At 37.1% G+C, this 20,090-nt stretch overlaps 1 protein-coding gene across 3 annotated transcripts in view; it reads left to right on the top strand.

Moving 5' to 3' along the window:
* The window catches only part of PTAR1 (protein prenyltransferase alpha subunit repeat containing 1), an 87,821-nt gene that overhangs the window by 2,400 nt on the left and 65,331 nt on the right, over window positions 1-20,090 (top strand). For all 3 annotated transcript variants that reach the window (XM_058827645.1, XM_058827643.1, XM_058827644.1), the window contains exons 2-5: window positions 2,988-3,157; window positions 9,814-9,880; window positions 14,783-14,887; window positions 18,595-18,808. In XM_058827645.1, the coding sequence (XP_058683628.1) occupies window positions 2,988-3,157; window positions 9,814-9,880; window positions 14,783-14,887; window positions 18,595-18,808 (556 nt within the window). The remainder of the gene's footprint in view (window positions 1-2,987; window positions 3,158-9,813; window positions 9,881-14,782; window positions 14,888-18,594; window positions 18,809-20,090) is intronic.

Consider the following 20,090-nt stretch of genomic DNA (forward strand, 5'->3'; position numbering starts at 1 on the left):
TAGTGTCACACTAAATGCTTCCTCTCCTAGCTGTACTGTGGTATTATGGTTTTGTGACAGAGGGAAGTTTTTTGTACTATCACAGCTTTGAAAGTTTAAAGCAGGTTGGCTGTTGATTTATTGAACGGATGAGTCAACAGATTGGGACTCTTGAAGCAGGTCCAGCAATGGCTTGTCAGTACTGTTCTGCCCTGGCTAAGGTTTGTACTGTGGACCAGCTCCAGGGACTCCCAGATGTCATTTTGCACATCTTCTCTGGTCTCAGCTCAGGATGAAGAAGCTCTGTAATGGCAGAAGATTTCATGATAACTCACCTAAAACCTACCACTACTTTCTGACTGTTTCCACAGTGTGTTTCAGGAATATGAATTGATATGGTATCCTGTAAGTATAGAAATAATTTGTGAAATTTTTGGAACATGTCTGTGGTGCCTACTTTGAGGAAAGTAAATGTAAAAGTGCTAAATAACTTCAAAATTTCAGGAGACAGTATCAGAAAACTGGGAAATCTTGGGAGAGTAATTGAACCTTACTTTAGACTAATGATACAAAGACCAATTAGAAGCAGCCCTCAATTGGTATCTCCTTCAGTATTATGAGCATTTTGTACCAGTCACTAGACCTAAATACAGGCATTGACCATTCTGCAGTGAGTTCAGGCAATCTTGTCATATAAGCAGGCACTGCTTCCATCATATGTTTTGCATGGTCAGTCACTTCATTTCACAGGCACTAATTCAGCAGTGTCTGCATGCAAGTCCTGCTGCAGAGGCTTGCTTTGGGTGCATGATTGCATTCTTGACTAGTGTCTCCTGGTAGACTTGCTCTGTTGCTTTGTCCTTCTGCAGATTTGAGGAACCTTCAGAAGGACAAATAGATGGTGCCTTGAATAAATTGTTTTGTGGGATAGGCACCCACCTCAGATAAATCTACATCCCTGGTATTTGGCATTGTGAATTCTGTTGATTCTCAGGAAATGAATGCAACATGATTTCAGAACCACATGAATCATCAGAAATGATTTTATAAAATAGTAAAATACCAAAGTGTTGGAGAAAAGATTGTTACCAGATGACAAATCCTGGTTTGCATCTTCGCAAAAACTGAGTAGTTACCAGATAAAGCATTTTTTGTGTTGCATTTTGTCTTAGTACATTTCAGTATGCAGTGGGTTTAGTCCTATGGTGATTTTGACTATCAGAGTGCATTCTGAAGTGTTTCAAGCTGACTTGCCAGCTTTGTGCAAACCATACCTGTCTGTCGTTTTGGTCTGTTCAAAGGAGTATTGTGAAACTTAGCTCACCCAAGTCATATTTTTGCATTTGGTAATAAATAAAGGTGTGGGTGTTTGTTTTGTGGGTTTTTTCCTCTCCTTGCTGTTTACCTTTGATATACTGTTTGTAAGTTGCAGCTGGTAAGTTCTTATGGTAATTCACAGAGTTAATTAGCCTAGCAATGTCTGACTGCATCTTCATTGCTTCTGGAGACTTTCCTGTCCCTGTATGCAAGGCCAGGCAAAGTTTGGCCAGGCCAGGCCCAGGACTGGGTTTAGTGTTCATGAAACAAAGACCCAGCAGTACATAAAAATTGCAGGCTATTAAGATACTGTATTGAAAGAAGCAGACAGGAGTGTCATTTTGGGTTTAATCTTGCTTCTTGAAGAGCTTAGCTTGTGTTAAATGGAGCAGCACAGATAAGAATCTTGGTTTGATACCCATTTCTTGCTTTTAGTGGGGAAAGAGAATGCTTTTTTCTTTTCTCTGTTCGTGGAACAGAGAAAAAGCTTTGACCAGGGAAGCTAAAGGGACCTGAATGTGATTTTGGAAACCGAGCCACATGATTTGCAAATGTTTTACCTTGAGTTCACCTTGCCTGTGTTTTTTGTGGCTTGTGATATATGTTTTGCTGTATGGAAGATCAGATCTGTTTTCTGAATAAGCAAATACATTCTTAAACAAGCACACTGTGCCACTTTTGATTGCCTCAATAATAGTCCAGTGAGGACACAGAACTAAATCAGCATGCTCAGAGTACCCACTAGTAAATTTTATTTGAGATAATTTCATCAAGGTTGAGGAGCCGACACTTGAAGTTGATCTGTAAATCTTGTATTAAGAAGACTTAAGATGGAGAGTTTGTTTTCTGAGATCACAAGAAATCTTTTTTATCCTTCTTGAGTTCTGAGGTTTTCCCTCTTTAGCAACAGTTTTTTCCATTCAATGGGAGTTAGTGGATAAATGATGCATAATGGAAAGTATAAAATAATGTTGTTTTCTGTCCAAGAATGAATCCTGGATGAGCTGTGTTTACTTTTAAGAAGCTGCTATTCAGCCTGCTTGAAAAACCCAATGAAAAAGTTAAATATGGTATGCCCCATTGAAGCTAAACAGCTGAGTCTCTTCTGCTTTGTGTGCTGGTACAAATGTTCATGTTTGTCACTGTTGTTTTAAAGGGTTAAGTTTCTTGTACGGAGTTATCATCTAATCGACTGGCCTCTGTGTCTCAAATCTTCCCCCTGTTGATTATGTTGCCTTGCTTAAGATAATGAAAAATGGGACATGTGGAAGTGAGCATATTCTTCTGTGTGATCTTTAGTTTCAGAGCATCTGGTCATGCTGCTACAGGGCACACCTGGGTAGCTTTTGGTTAGTCAGGTGCCTGTACTAGTTGGCACATTCTGTTTATCTTGCTGAAGCAGTTGTTAGAGCTCTGTCGCATATTTATTACAAAGCCAGGGTTGCTTGTATTGATTCAGCTGAGTTAAACTGTTTGGGTGATTGTCTAAAAACAGAAAAAATGGGGCCTTCATCATCTAGGATCTTTGTGAAAAATCAAATAAAACTTTTCAGATACCAGATTTCAGTAAAGACAAGGAAAAAATATGATGGAGTATTTGGTTGGTAAGCATTGCCAGTGTGCTCTATTGAGAAAAATAATTGTCACCTACTGGAAATATACTTAATTATTTTTCTTTCTGTTTTTTTAAGAGATGAAATTGGATTAATACCCTGCCCTGAAGCCAGATATAACCGGAGCCCGATTGTCCTGGTAGAAAACAAGCTTGGTGTGGAGAGCTGGTGTGTGAAGTTTCTTTTGCCGTATGTCCACAATAAACTTCTCCTCTACAGACAGAGAAAACAGTGGCTGAACAAGGATGGTGAGTTCTGAGTTGGAGAAGAGTATATTACATGATTTTTAGTGCGCATTTTTTATTTATTGTAAAATCATGGAGTTAGGAAAAGAGCTTTAAGATCAGAGTCCAGCCATAAACCTGACACTGCCAAGTCCAGCACTAAACCATTTTCCTAAGTGTTGTGTTTGTATGTCTTCCAAAATATCTCTAGGGATGGTGACTCTAGTACTTCCTAAACAGCCTGTTTCAATTTTGACAGCACTATCAGTGAGGAAATTTTTCCTCATATCCTACCTAAACATCTGCTGTAGCCTGAGACCATTTTCTCTCATCCTGTTGCTTGTTAGCTGTGAACAGAGACTGGCACTCACCTCGCTACAATCTTCTTTTATGTAGTTTTGGAGAACAGTAGGGTTCCCCCAAGCCCTGTTTTCTCCAGACTAAAGACTTCCAGCACCTCTTTGCAAAACTTGTGCTCCAGTTGCCCTTCTCTGGACTTGCTCTAGCACCTTGATGTCTCAGTGAGTACATGGAGATGGTCACTGTTGTGATCCAAGCCAGGATGCCCTTGGCCTTCTTGCCCACCTGGGGACACGTCTGGCTCATTTTCAGCTTGTTGTGGCTAACACCCCTGGGTCTTTTTCCACCAAGCATCTTTCCCCCTAGCCTGTGGTGTTGCTTAGCATTGTGACCCAGGGGCAAGGACCCATCAGAACCTCATACAGGTCTAGGCTCATCAATCCAGCTTGTCCAGATCCCCCTGCAGAGCCTTCCTACCCTCCAGCAGATCACTCCCACCCACAGGGGCATAATCTCCAAACTGACTGAGGGTGCCCTTGTCTGGATCATTTACCCTTCCTAATGCCAGTTTAACCTGTTAGGAAGAAATGGTGCTTACTAAGGAGAGCAGGCTTTGGATTGTGCATCTTAACTTAAACAAGTTTAGGGTCATTTGAAAATAAAATTTCTTTCTCTCTTGCCCGAACTGGAAATGTTAGAGACAGACAAGTTATTTCACTGAGTTATTTGAGGAAGTGATGTTGATACAAAAGGAATTTTCTCCTGTTTTCCTGAGTCAAAAGGAAAACGTGGTGGTGTATCTGTATACTGTAAGAAGTGAGTGCTATGTGTTTCAGATGTAGAGGTACCAGAAATCATTAGTCCCTACAGCTTGATAATTGTAAAGTTTTATTTCCATTCTCATCTCTTTGTTTTGGTTTGGTTTTTAGTTTAACTTGCATGAAAAATTCTTTTGTGCATGTTCTTTAAAATAATTCAAAATAAAGAATTATGAACAGGTGTAACATAGGAGTTACTTCTTATAAGGTGTCCTGTTCAGAGTAAGAATGAAAAAGAATAACCAGTTTATGAAACAAGTTGTTTGTTTAATGTTGCAGTATCTTCTAAATAACAATTGGAAGAAAGAAAAATTATTATTATTATGCTGGGCTTCTCAGTGTCTTATTTCTGTTGGGTTTTTTTTCTTGTAGAGTCTTCTTTCTAGTATGTTTTACCTGCTGTGGTTTTGTTCACATCCCTCAGAAAGAGATATCTGTTCTGTTGAAGGGCACCCTGTGACCACTCAGAGTTCAGATCTTTCGTGTCTCACATGCAACTGGGTTTCAGTTTTGGACTGTTACCATATTTTAATTTTTTCTGTTTACATGTAACTAACCTGTCCATAAAGCACTGACTGTGTCCGTTTTGATTCAAAATGTGTGGGATTATCTTCCCCACCTGAGGCATACCAAACAGCTGCCGTTGTTTCTATTGGGTTGATTGCAGCTACAGCAGAGCCAGTCTCCCTGGCTGCTTTATGAAATAGTGAGTTAAGTAATTATGTTTTAAATAGTGGGATGATAGCACACATCTGGTGCAGACTCTAGCACCTAGTTATAACTAACATGGTATTATTACTAGGTAAGTTTTGAGAGTTTTGAGCGTGGATCAGGAGATGATGTCTGGTCAGTAGCATTTCTCCTTTGCTACCTACCATCCACTTCTTTAGTATTTTATTGCTGTAGCCTATTTGACTGTGAGTGGATGATGCCACCTGTGCCCTGATGCTTATTGAAGTGTAGTGTACAGCACAGTCAGGTGGTGTTTGTCAGGTCTGTAAACATGCACTTGAACTTCTGCCTTTGGAGGTGATATGGAGAAAGAAGATTGAGGTCTTTAGTGGGTCTTGGAGTGGGAGCATTCTTAAGGTGGAGAGCATTGCCTGCTTTTGTCTACTTAATGGTGGGGTCTAGATTTGCTAAACATGCTTTTGATTTGTTAAACACACTTTGATTCCTTATTGCAAGTATATGCATATATAATGCAAGCATTTTGGAAAGAGTAGCATGAAATGGCAGACAGGGCAGATCATGGCAAGGAGTAACCCATTCTCCTGGCAACACAGTCTTCCACTGCTAGCTGTACACCTTGGATGGTGCTGGAGTAACAGTGCACCGGCTTGATCCTTAGAATTAATTGCCCTTCAAAAGAGTAGCTTAAAGAACTTGAAGAATTTTTGCCCAGTGTTGCTGGGTATGACCAATGATTGTGTTTTATTTTTGTCTAACAGATTTTTTGTGTGTGTCTGTGTCATTGTGTTTCCCACACTGCTCCTACAGAGTTGATGTCATGTCGCTATATGATTATCTATGAAAAGTATTTTGTGGACTTTATAAATTTCACATTGCCTATTTTCTTGAATTTTTTTTCTCATTACAGACCTCTTTAAAGGACTCTCATATTAGGGGATGTGTATTGCTAACTTAAATAGCTTCCATTTTTTCTTGGTCTTAGTGGTTTATGGTTGGATCTATTAAGACCAGGATCTTTCTGATAACAGCAACCAACCTGCCGCTGCTGACTTACTCAGTTCTGATGGAAACTGGTGGTTGTGACATCATTCCAAATTTGAAATTTGTAATGCAGACAACTACAAAATTCAGTAAACAGGACTTTAATACAGGGAATATAATTAATGTTGACTGACACATAGCTAAATACAAACTTTAGCATTTAAAGAGTCGAACCTACTAGAGCAGGCAATCTTAGCAACACCAGTGTTTCTCATTGCAGTGCTTTTGGAGGTCTGAGGTAGGAGTTTGTGATGTGTATTGTTATTATGTGGCAGAATCTTAAGCAGGGAGACTTCATTTTGGTCTCAAGTGTTACTGTAAAGTCTAACCATTGACGTTTCCACACACAGAAAAACTTCTTGTTTCAAGCCAAACTGCAAACATTGATATCTGTGTCAATTTTTGGGTGTCTGAAGACAGCTGGTAGCACTTACCTGTGTTTTAGCACCATGCTCCATTCACACCAGTGCAGGTGCTTTGTTGTGATGCCTTCACACCTGCCAGTGCCACAGGGATGGTGTCTGTGGTCCTCTGCTTCTCTCACAGGTGAAACCTTGCAGAATCCTTCCTTGCAAAATGCAGCTCAGAAAACTCTTTCAGTGAATACTGCAGTAGCGTGCATTTTAGACTAGAGCCTGCTACTTGTTTGGCTTTCTTTTGAAAATGAAACTCCCTCTGCTTTTTCTCTTCGTTTACAAAAGTCAGTTTCAGGTGTGTGAGAAGAGCTGGTCTACAGCATTTTCATGTCTGCTGAGGTTTTCTGTAACCACTGTAAAACACAGTCAGGTCTTTCATATTAGAACACTGTTTGTAAGGGAGTTTAGTGTGTTTTACTGTAATTGAGTTTCACATTTGATTAAAGGTTTGAGCAGAAACTGAACTGCAGTGGTGGAGACAATGAAGGTGGAAATCTTTCTCAGGTGGCTTAGAGACTCTGTCAAGAGATGTTATGGTTTTCTCTTAAGTATTTTCAAGGATTTGGCTCCAGATTGCTTTTGTGATGTGCAAAAGTGCATACTTGGAATGTAGCAGGGTATTTGTGTTCTTTTGCATCTAGTAAAGAGATAGATTTGTCTATTACTGCTTCAGAACTCAATTGTGTATTCTGTTGAAGCTTGTTATAATCAGTGATTGCAGACGTAGTCTCTAGTCACCTCTTCTGTTTTGTTTGAGTCACTGTAAGCCCTTTAAAATAGAACAGAGGAGAACTACAGGCTGTTTTAAGCATCTGCTTTCAGATGTGGTGTCTTAATATTTTTTTCTGACACCATCCTGGAAGAAGGTGCTTTATAGTCATTCATTGATAGGTTATAGTTACAGTTTCTTTTGGATACTTGGAATCTAGAATCATGACTGCTACTTCTGCTAGTACTGGAGTTCAGGAATCTAAATCTTAAAGTATGGTTTTATCCTTTCTCCAATATTTGTTAAATTTATGCGTGCATACTATTTATATTACATCAAGGTGGTTTTCTGAAATTGTTACAAACTGCTCCCAGAATATCTAAAAAATGACACAGCCATATTTAAAGGTAAGCTAAAACCATATTGTTTTATTTGTCCTGTTGCTGTTTAGGAGACTTTAATGTGCAAAAGGACATGTTCAGTGTGAGCACCTATAATGCAACAGTTTGCCTGAAACATATTTAGTAGAAAGCAACTTTAAATTGTAAATAAAAGATGTTGGGTTTTGTTACTAACACGGGGGAATAGTTGGCAATTACTATCATTGTGTGCCTAGTCTGTCATAAGACTTCCTATTAAAAAGTGTCTCGAAGGTTGCTCAATTGTGCCATTTTTCTATTGAAAAGTGGCTTAGAGGTTATAAAATTCTGTCATTTCACATCTCTGGCTCAGAATCCACAGTTCATGTATCTTCATCTGTGTCTTACATCAAAGAACATTGACATGAGAGGACTGGGTATTACTTGGAGATTTTACTTTTATCTGCATCTTTCCTTTCATAATGTTCAGGATGCAGTGAACCTCTGTAATGGGAAAATGGACTAAATGCAAACAAATTCTGTGTAATTCTGGACTTGACTGGGTGCTGTTACAGACCCTTGAGATTACCAGAGTGGGCATGTTAACTGGAAATCATGACTAAGGAAGCTGTATTGTTCTAAGTAGACTTTGAAAATTTTTTCTGAGAAGTATTTGCAAGACTGAAATAGGCTATAATAAATTTTGCTTTATGTGCATATAACATGTACAGTGGTAGTACCTAATAATTGCTAAAATCATTATTGTAGGTAAAATGGAAAATGTACATGGAAAAATCACAATTTTTACTGTACCTCCTTATAAAAATGATGTTTTGGTAAATGTTCCAAACGAATTTTTGAATGTAAAATTGAAACAGTAGCCACAAAACACTTGGGAGATGTTTAATTTTATGTATGTTTGATTTTGTTTATGTGAGTAATTCTGATTACTAGAATTGGGATAGTCAGCTGCATAAAATTAAATGTGTGTTGAAATACTTTACTGGTTCAGGAATTGGTAAACCAAGGAATAGTGTTTGTTCATTCAGGCAGCAAATTAGGAAGAAGCTTTGCGTGTATGAGAAATATTTATTCCTTGGCAGCAAAGAGGGGTTTAACTGAAACTTGAGAAAATAGAAAGTTAAGTTCCTTCCTTGAGACACTTTTGAAAACATTACAGCTTAGTGCAAAGTCAGCAGTACACTAAAGAATTCCACAGCCCCCCACCCATCAGCCCTTGAATTATATGGTGGCTTAGCATGTTCCTCATAAGGATAATGGAAATTACAAAATTTTTTTGTTGGAAATAACTGATCAATCAGATACACAGTAACACAGGAAGGTATTTCACTTTTAAATCTAAGTATTGACTCCTGTTACAAAGATACATGAGGCTGTGTCCCTTTGCATTTTGAATTAATTTATGTCCAGTTACTGTTGAATTTCTTAACAGTTCATTTTGCAGTCATATTAAGTGCGCTAACCAGAGATCTGTTTCCATGAGATACCGTCCTTTTTCCTTCAAGTAATGAAGGAAGACCTCTTATGCTGGAAATCACCTAAGTGCTATCTAATTAGTATGTCAAATGCAGGGTGATTAGGAGAGAATGTAGCCAAATTTAATTGACAATAAAAGATTGGGAAGTTGCATTCAGTTTTTATGATGTAGTTAAAAATAAGTGGAATACATAAATCCACAGTGTACAGTGCTTAAATGCAAGCAAATATTTTGGGTGTTACGTTGGGTTTTTTATTGAATTAGTATTAAAATTTCAGTCTGAATTGTGAATTGAATGTCACAATTTATTTGAAGTGTTTTCTGTACAGTTCAATAGGGAGTACTTTTGCAGTCCGCATTCATAGATGGGTGTTTCATATTTTAGCTACAGGTTTTTATAGTGTGTGTAATTTTTGTCACAGTGTGGTATATGGCAGCCATCTGCAGCTCAGACTTGTTCTAAAACAGTAGGGTATATTTTTACTTCTCTGTAGTATTTAAGAATCTTTGGATTTTTTCTTTGCAGAATTCTCTGCTTATCATATGTAGTGTGTGAGGTTAAAATCACTGAATACTTGAGGATTTTATATAATGATTTTTTCCTTGCTGAGGGCATACACATTATTAGTTCATTATTTTATATAATGAAAAGGGAGGATATGGCAGATCTTGTTCCCCCATCAATTAAGCTAGAATTTCTTCTGGAATAAGAGCAATATTTTACAGAGGTAAAGCAGGCCATAGCAGAGAGACTTGGAGGAATAAGAGGGAGTAAGGAACTGCAGTGAGATCAGTGCTGTGTGAAAATCATTACTAATCTTAATGTCTCTTTTTCTATTGCTTTAGAGCTGATAGACATCACATGTACCCTGCTACTGCTGAACCCCGACTTCACCACTGCTTGGAACGTGAGGTATGTTGCACGTAAAAAATGCAATCAAAAGACCTGGGCCTTACATGAGTCAGCTGAAAGCTTTGTTTCAAGTGGTTATTAGTGATGCAGCAAGAACTTGTCTAAGCAGCTAAGAAGTGCTGAAGGAATGTTAAAAATCTCTTCTTTCCTATATGTAGCAGATAGTTTGAGACTGCCCTTGTTTGGCTTTTGTTGGGTGGGTTTGTTTGTTTATGGGGGGGGGGAGGTTTTTTGGGGTTTTTTGTTGTTGTTTTTGGTTGGGTTTTTTTTTTTTTTAATTGCAGGCTGAAGATTACAGTCCTGCGTATGAAGGCATGTTTGCACCACATTTTTAGGGTGTATAGGTCACACTGAACCATTCCTCTTTCCTTCTGCAGTTAACGAGGGTAGTGCTCAACTGCTATCTGCTGTGTGTATTCACTGTTCTCATTTTTACCTCTCTTTGAGTTCTTTTGAGATTCCAGCTCAGTTTGCTGCCACTACCAGTGCAGGCTACCAAAGCTCTGCAGATACACTGCAAGAGAGGGGGAAAAGTTCTCTACCCTTTATTTCAATATCATTTCTCCCTCCCCTCTCCTTTCTTGTACCTATTTGATTTAGTATAGATTGATCATTAAGAGCTTCAGAACCTGTCTGGGAGTCTTAATGGAGGAGGAGCAGTCTTGCTCTTCAGGAGGTGCAGAAACAACAATTCCTTACAACTTTGTAATCTTATGACTGTTCTGTAAATTTCAGAGTTGGAGGAATATTCTTTCTGCTGCCTAGGTAAGACTGGAGACAGTCTTAAAGTAGTTTCAGAAGGGATGGAGGGCTGACAAAGTTATGATAATCTCTTTATGCTCATTAGTGGAAAACAGGGCTTCTGTAGTTAAAGTGCACTATTGCAGGTGGTGCATTAACAAAATGACCTAGAAAGATGATGTCTGTGTCTAGTTGTCAGCCCTAGTTATGGCGAATTCAGCTTTTTCTTTTTTCTTTTTTCACTGCTGATGTAGTTCTGAAGGATTCTGTTGTGCTCTGTATCTTTCTCAGGTCTAAAAAATCGGGGATGAATGTGATAGCAAAGGGTTTACTGTCATGAAAATGTATAGCTTGAGTAGCTTTGAAGTGATAAAATGGAATTAGGAGTTTGTATAAGTACTGGAGCTGTTACAGTAATCTCATCTTACAGTGCTTATGATTGATTTTTGGTTTATGTTCTGTGGATTTTTTTTTTTTTCTGTTGTACATGCATTCGTCCTTGTCAGTCTGGCTTTTTTTTTTTTGTGCCTGACAGCGGGAAGAGGTAGCTTTTATGTGCATGAGAAGAGTAGTTCAAAGTTGTAAGTGGAATTAAAAATGCTAAGGAACGTGGATGAGGATTGTTTTCCCTTTTATGATGTTCATGATTTACCAAAACATACAAATTACTACAGAAGTTGGCCTTTCTCTCCGAATTGTTTACTAGTGATCTACCAATCAGTCTGTCTTTGAAGCTCTGTTGAGCGTCCAGAGAGATGTTGTTACACAAGCCAGTCAGTATCTGTGGAGGTTACTAGCCAACCCATGCTATCAAAGGAGCTGCTTTCCTGAATCTGACCCTGCATTGTTCTAGGCTTCCACTGGGAGTTTGCTCTTTAGAAGTTTGGAGCACTGGTTATGTTGACATAGATTTCAGCTTCTCTGTGAAGTTGCAGGTCAAGCCAGCCTAATCAGTTACAGAGCAGAGGATTTACTGTGTTCTCTACAGATGCTGGTGATAAATCCTTATGCTGAGGTAGTTTGAGCTGAGAACTAATTGTATAAGACTTGAGCTCTGCTTGCAGAACATGATGGATCTGTTGTGGGTTGATCGGTTTCTTGTTGCTCAGACGATGTTTGTCATGCCAGGTTCATTTTGCATTCTCCATACACAAATTCACTGCTTTATTTTGAGGGGGAAAAAAGCCTTATAGACTATTAAGTAGCCTAAAAAATAAAGTGTGTTCTAGTTGTTTACTGAATAGCAGTCCTCCACACAGTGTGTTTCTTGTAATTTATTGACTCTTTCATTGCAGGCTGGGATAATCCCTTTCTCATATGTTGAATTCTGCTGAAAGCTTCAGAGATAGTGGTTGACTCAGTAGCACTGAACTTGAAGTGAGAGGAAATGAAATCCCTTCTTAGGAAAGGACACAGGACTTGGCAGAGCCAAGTCAGAAAACTAAAATGATGTTGTGGAAGACAAATGAGCATTTCAGCTCAGCTGACAATCATAGAAAGTTGTATCTGATTAATGAAGCACAGGAGAACACAGAACTTAAAACGTGTTATCTAGGCTAGCTAGGAATAGATGGTCTGCCTTGACTATGTAGCTTTCTGAAGATTTGTAATGTGCCTACTCCATACGTTGGTTGTTTATTTATTTATGTAAATTAGAAGTGACTGGAAAGTTACAGAAGGGCAGTGACTATAACCTGAGACCTGAGCAAGAAGTAATTACATGGTGGGGGAAGATGTGCTAAAGAGTAGGTGTGTCACTTCCTAAGAACTGAGAGAGAAACCCCTGTTACACTGAATGGGATAAGAGAGATCTCTAGTTGTTAATCCTAAATTCAATCACCCTGTGTTTTTAAAAGTTGAAAAGTCTTGAAAGTTAAAATGACCAAAATTTTATGTAAGTGATTGTAAAGGAATTTTCATAAATGCCTTTGTTCTTCCTGTTATACTTTCTGGGCATGTACAATTGATGAAAAGACATTAGTTAACAAGATGCTCTGAAAAGTCACATTTTGCTTTCAGATGAATGACTTCAAAGGTGTTAGCATAAGGTAAGTCAAAATGACTCCAGATTATCTTTTATGGGAGCTAAAATTCTTGAGGCTGAAACATTATCTATGATCCACATGTCAAGAAAGTGAGCTAGAAATTGTATCCCAAGTTGGATGTTAGGTGAAAGAGCTTAGAAGAGGTTTATGTGGGAGTTTGTGGTACTTCAGCCATACTAGTGCTTGTGGTCCTTTGTGAATGGGAGAATCTCTTATTTGAAAATCATTACAGCTAAAACCAGCATTTCTACTACAGCAGATGGTGGATCTTGTCTGTACTGTTCCTCAATTTAGCAAAAGAGGAAGTTTACTTTAAGAGTGTATAAGTGTGAGGCTGTTTACTTACAGTGAATGTTTGACTTTAGAAAGAGAAATTTCTTCACTCAAAGTTTATGTTTTGGGAGATTGGTGGCCTGGTAATCCAAATCTTTGTTAAATATATAAATGTATTTGCTTTAAGTATGAGACTGATCTAGGCTGTATTTTCATTCTATGTGTGTGGTAAGTAATTTTTACCAAAACATTACCTTTTGCACTGCAGTAAGGAGGCAGTTGTTCCACCTGCTCCAGTGCTGACTCTAAATCTTTCTTTTGTATGCTTTCCAAATTTGAGTGCACTGGCACAGAATGGTCTGGTCAGGCCGCCACTTCTGGTTGGTATATCTGAACTGCTTGTTAAAAAACAGCCAAAAGCATCCAATCTGAAGCATGCTGGAACTTGCTTGAGATAAAAACAGATGCCCCAGTAGCTATCAGAAGCAAAACTTCCATAAGGATTTATATATTTCCCCACTTTGCTTCATTTTTAAATAATACTTGCTCACTGTTAATGTTGCAGCCATTAGCTTCTGACTGTGGTTATAAGTTTCAATTACAGCAACACAAAGTCAAAGTACCAGATAGGAGTCAGTTGCCTACTAAAAATTACCAAGACAGACAGAGAATACGTACTCACAGAAAGGAAACATGAAAATTTGTTTGTGAGACTCTGGCCATATCTTTTGCACGACATTATATTTTCTGCATCAGACTGCAGAGGAGTTTTGCCTTCTTATTTGATAGTAGATCTTTGCAGAATTTATTACCTTTCATCCCACTGAAGTCTTTTGGTCAGAGGGTTGATCATCTACTCCTCACTTACTAGTTCCATGCCTATTACTATGATGAATCAGAATTTATTAAGAGAAACTAAAACCCAAACCCATGCCAAAATTGCTTCTGCTTTTTGCACTCTCAGTTTCCAGTTGTGACTTATGCAGGTTCTGGGAAATGTGTGCTTTCTTCCTGCAGATAGTAACTTTGGAACTTACTGTATCTATACTTCAAAGCTGCTACCTACTAGATTGAAGAATAGGATATGAAGACTAATGTCCTTGGAGTAACCAGAGATGGGGTGATGTCTACAAACATGCTTAGGATAGGCAGTAAGATTTATAAAACTAGAAATAGGAGGGTGAGGGGCAGGGAAGTCTGTGCAAAGAAGGTGAGAAGGCCAAGTGCAGATTTTAATTTCACTCTGTCTGTGGGAGGTACTCTAGGAAGGGTTGTGTTGGAAGAACATTAATTTTTGTCAGGCCAAATTTTTATTTTTTAACCAAAACTTGTTTTGCATTTAAGCAAACTGAGCAATTTGCAACTTTTTGTTAAGTTTGTAAAACATTCTACATACAGAGAATATTTCCCTTTTCTTTATAAATTTAGGGAACCGTGACACTTTATCTTGAACGGTATTTAAAAACTACAGGTATGTGTGGAGGAGTGCTATGTATAGGAGTATTTTCAGATGTGCACAGTGATCTAAGGGCTTCATTTCAAGAAGGGCTGTTTATTCGTGTATGTAACCCTACTGGTAGTTGATGCAGTAATTTCTGGATAGGTTTGTGAACTAATGGGTTATGCATTCAGATTAAGATAAAGTTCTTTGTGTACATATGTATAGTACATATATATGTATGGTAGAATGGATTAATGCACTAATGGCTTTTTAAACTGATGTCATTTGACAGTGAAGTTCTGTTATGATACAAAGGAAATGCCATGCAGTTTGTTACTGGGATTTGTGTTCTGTTTTCAGGTTACTGCTTTTATTCACATAGATTTGTTTTATCTTTTGTAGGAAAGAATTAATACTGTCTGGCACTTTAAATCCACTTAAAGATTTGCATCTTGGAAAACTGGCGTTAACCAAGTTCCCAAAGAGTCCAGAAACATGGATTCATAGGTTGGTTTCCTTCGCCTTCTATTGACTCCCCAAAGATTTTTCCTAGTTTTTTTTTTATTTCCTGTTCTTGGGTTAAGGAGAGTCATAGATGTAGGAGGACATCTAGAAATATATGAGGTTCTTTGAACCTGTCATTGCAGGATACTGTACTTAGGCTTTTGAAGCTACCTGTCTATATTCTATACTTAGAACTGAAACCATATGTACCTTTTTTGCAGCATACTTTTTAAATAAACTTTAGAGGGGGGGATAAATTTCCTTAGAGGTTTATCATGTCTTGCAGCACCTAAAATTCTCAACCAGAAAATTTTGATTCCATCAATTTTAAATATTTGAGAGCTGTAGGTTTCTCCTTTCCCTCCAACTTACTACTGTATTGCTTGTCTACAGGCATTTCAGAAGCTGAAGATTCTGTTAAAGCCAACCTTTATAAATGAAGCTGGGTTCTTTTCCATTTCAATGGTCTTTTTTGGTTTGGTGGATTTATTTTTATAATTTCTAACTTAAACTAAATTATTCAGTCACCACTACTGGATATTACAATAACAGACCATATGTTTAGAAAATTGAACTCCAGTTACTCAGATCCATGAGGTTAACCATTTCAGTCATGACTGTCCATAAAATACCTGTAGCAGAGCCAAGTGAAGTGTAGATCCATTGCTCAACTTTAAAACAAAACAGAACAAAAATAACAACCAAAAAAACTCAAAAAAAGCACCCAAGAAAGACCCAAAAATTTTGTACATCTGTGATCTTTTTTCATTATAGAAATAAAAAGATAGGTTAACCTTTTATAGACAGTGCTGGAGAGGTTTAAATATAACACATTAGGAAACAGTTTGCAATGTTTGTGTTTAACACGTCCAGCATTAGGGCAGCTTGTATGGCTGATACTGCATTAGGAGCTTCATACTCTATAAAGAACATAACAAAACTTACTGACTACATGAGAATTTATGGAAGTGGGAGTTTTTGGTAAACTCTTGTTTGTCAGTGAATGCATGAGCTTAAAATTCTTGAAGTAACCTAGCAAGCAATGCATGGAATATTTCAAGGTGTTTTCATTGATACAGCAACAGTTATATTTTGCAGCATTGATTTTTAATTTTGATGTTCAACTTCTTTTCATCATCCTCATGCTACTGACTTGTACTGCTTATTGTCTGTGGAGCAAAAGTGTGTAGTTAAAATGGGAAAAAATCTTGCAGTTTGTCATAGTTTGCCTTTTCTACCTAGTATCTAACACTGGAAAAACAAGACTTTTTTTGCGTGTTAATGCTTCTGAACCTGGTGCCATCTATATCATTATGATGATAAATATGTTTATATCAAATAAGTCAGAATGTTAGGTTCTTTATATTTATTTTTGCATTTTAGGAATAATAAAAAAATCTGCCTATAATTTCCATGCAAACTTAAATTAGGAGTATTTTGATGGTATCATAATTTGTTTTTCTTTCTTTCGCTTACCTCCATCAGAAAAGTATATTTGAGGGTGATTGCACAAATGTTTGGCTTAGATGTGGATATGCTGACCGTGATTGATACATATTAGAAAATAAAATTCACAAAAATATTTCTCTGCATCAGCATAATTAATTATGGGTTTCCTATGTTTACTCTATGATTAATTCTGGGTTTCCTGTTCCCCCATGGTATTAAATCTCAGACAGAAAATGCAAAAACCTATAATGGGATTACAAATAAAATTTAATAAAACATAAACAAATTGGTTTTTTCTTATACATGGCAGATACACTCACTGAAGATGTCAAAATACCTGTCATTCATTTTGTCAGATGACCTCTTGCTGTATATTTTGGGGGTTCAGATATATCTGGTGCATAGACAGTCGGTATATCTATTGATTGTGCAGTTGTCACTTACGAATCATTCATTTGTTTGTAGTAATTCCAGGAATTGTGAGAGCAGTAGGAACATGCAATATTGAAAGTGACTCCAAATTAATTGGAGGAAATTTTTCAGAAAAACAAAGTAATTCCATGGTATTCATCAAGTTCCAGAAATATATTTTAAATCTTCTGAGGTTGTGATTGCACTGTCTAGAAAGTAGCTCTAATTTAATTTTATGTGTTTTTGGATGCTGTAGCCACAGAGACTGTAAAGTCTGTATTTTTCACTCTCTTCTGCACATATAATTTATCACATTTCCTTGTTTCATAACACATGCTTATTTTAAGAAGCTGAAATAATTACAGAGTCAAAATAATTCGTCTTTATGGTTTTACTCAGAAGATGATGTTAATGAAATAATACATATCTTTTGTTTAAGAGTGTCTATGCCCATTTGCATTTTTTTGCCTAGACTATTTTTGAATTTTCCATTCTTGCATAGCTGTGGACTGAAGTAAAAAAAAAAATACTTAAAGGTGATGTTTGGATGAAAGACATTTTTAAAAATTAAAAGTTAAATCTTCAAAATTACCACATTTCATAAAATACTATTATACAACAGAGCATGATTTGCTTAGCTGTACGCCTTTATTTAAAACAAACAGTGTATAGGAAGAAAGTGTTCATACACTGCTTGTAATTTTCTGCTTAGAAACATAGTTTAAAATTGCATTCTTATCTTTAATATTGTCTTCCAATCTGTCCTTTTTTGATAACTGAGTGAAAAAGATACAATGTACATAAAGCCCACAAGTAAACAAGCATATTATGAATGTCTTCAAATGAGAGAGAAAGCAGATGAGTACTTTTTTTTTAATACATGGTTAACTTAACTATTTTATAGATGTATATCTAGATGCATAATTTTAAATATGGCTTGCAAAATAGAATTCTCTCTTTCAAGAAAGTGAATTTATTACTTTTATTTTATTGATTGCTTCTAACCTGGAGTTAAAAGAAATGTTGACACCTTTGAAAGTAGGATTTCATTGGTTTTGGAACTGATGTGAGTGCGTACAAAAAAGGATAACCTCTGTGTTGCACACCAGAGGATGTCCATTTCTCCAGAGCGTTCCACATTGGACCATTACAATTCCATTGACATGGCCTGTTGTGTGGAAATTTACACATCTTTGTGTTGGGGCTGCAGATGGAGTATTGAGGCCTCTAAAAATACTACTAAGACTTTGTCCAAAGTAAAATTAAAAAACCAAAACATCCAGGAATCTGTGCTTATCTCAGACACATGAAATCAAATGTGTGTAATTCGTAAGTAAAAAATTTGTTTTACTTATACCTATAGCCTTTGAAACCATATATCTTTTGGACTTTGCTACTGCTGGTGATATACAGAAACTAACTTGAATTGTGGTGTGCAGCACTGTCAGATGTAGAAGATACTAAGCAGAGTTAATTTTTTATTAAATCATTCTATCTCACTTTGGCTACTTCATTTTAGTTCTATGCAAGACTTTGAAAGAGAATCCCATTAAAAATTTCATGCACACATAGTTTGCACCCTTTCGTAAATTTGCTGTTTCCTTGTTTTATTTTATTATACTGTCATGATCACTTAGAGTGAGCACACTGATAGCAGTGTTGGGGTGTGATCATTGTGTCATAGCTTTTAGTGTGGCAAGCATTCAGATGGTTGTTAATTACTCATTACCTAGCTATAGTGTAGTTCAGAGAATGGAAATATTGGAAAGATGCAATTTATGCAAATGAAGAACCATTTTTTTCTCTTAAAGTTGCTCTCTCACCATTAACACTTTACATCATTTAACCAGGCGATGGGTGCTGCAACAACTAATTCAGGAAAACTCCTTGCCCAGCCTTGCAACTAAAGGAAACTTGGGAGCAGCACCTATGGAAAGAATTCACCGACTAGTGCAGGAGGAAATGAATGTCTGCTCTGAGGCTGCTGGGAGGTATCCAAGCAACTACAATGCTTGGTCTCATCGCATCTGGGTTTTACAGCATTTGGCAAAGCTCACTGTCAAGGTATAATACAATAGTGAATAAATTCTTATGTTTTCTTGTCCTCTTTGCACCTTTTGCTAAGTCCTGTTCCAGCTTTGCTTTGGCTTTTCTGACCCCATTCTTTAGAGGCTGTTTACTTGCTTGATGTCTCATGTTCCACCTTCAGCAATTTCTGTGTTTGAATACCTGAAAACTACGATAAATTTCAACAAGATGCAAGACTGGAACCATGCGAAAAAATTGGCAGATAAAATAGTCACTGATTCTACGGCCATTTGATTCTTGCAAGGTTGCCTGAAATTAAGGAGTACCTGTATTATTTAGGGCTGTATTTCTGCTATAATACAAACTTTGTCTGTAGTTTGAAGTGTACAAGGAAGCAGAGGCCCAAAGACATAAATTGTATGTTGTATTATCATTTAAATATGCCTTCTCAAAACAGGTTTATCATTAACAAAGCTGTTGACCTGCTTTGGAGGATTTCAAGAGGTAGGCTGTGTAATAGGATTTTGGTTATTCGTTTTCCTTTGGTTTGATAATCCTAATGCTACTGCAGACTGAATCTCAGCTCAAGCTCTGGGAAAAAGATTTAAAATGCTAAAGTTTTGGCCCAGTAGGAAGATTCTCTCACAGGATATAGATGTCTCTTCTTTCTTATACTAGACAGTCAAAAACATTATTGTCTTTCAATATAGAAAATCCAGTTTGTTCAGTTTGTTTGCAGAATTTGAATGGCATTAGCAAGTTTATGTAGAAAAAACTCCTTTTTTCCTAAGAAGTTAAAAGAATGAGTATACCATAAAATTATCAAGATTACTTTCAAAAGTCTTTAGAAGTGAATGGAAGAGGTAGTTTTGATCTCTTTGTATAGTTTAAGCTCCAGAGGAGAAGCAGCGTGAGGAAAGAGGTTAAGGCCTGTGAATAAAAACAAACCACTGGCTCTAACAAGAAAGCAAAGCAAAGTAAAAGCTTTGTCTGGGAGCCAAACTTGCCATTTCTCTCCAGAAATGATTTTTGAAGCTTTAAAAGCACTCAGAATTAAGAGACAATTCCCAGGAGACAGCAGTTTTAAAAACAGAGCTACAATTGGCAATTTAAGTATTTACTAAAGTTGTTCTGAAAGCCTTTCTAGGGGTTCTTCAGTAGTAAAATCAAGCAACCTTATTATGGACAAGCACTTCCGTATTTTACAGCTCTAGGACTTTAAACATAATGTTATGGTTGACATTCTCTCATGGAAAATGAAGGTATAAATTAGATTTTTTTCCGTTCAAGCAACTCACCTTCTGACCCCCACAGTCCA

This window comes from Poecile atricapillus, chromosome Z (assembly GCF_030490865.1).
Source record: "Poecile atricapillus isolate bPoeAtr1 chromosome Z, bPoeAtr1.hap1, whole genome shotgun sequence".
Taxonomy (NCBI): domain Eukaryota; kingdom Metazoa; phylum Chordata; class Aves; order Passeriformes; family Paridae; genus Poecile; species Poecile atricapillus.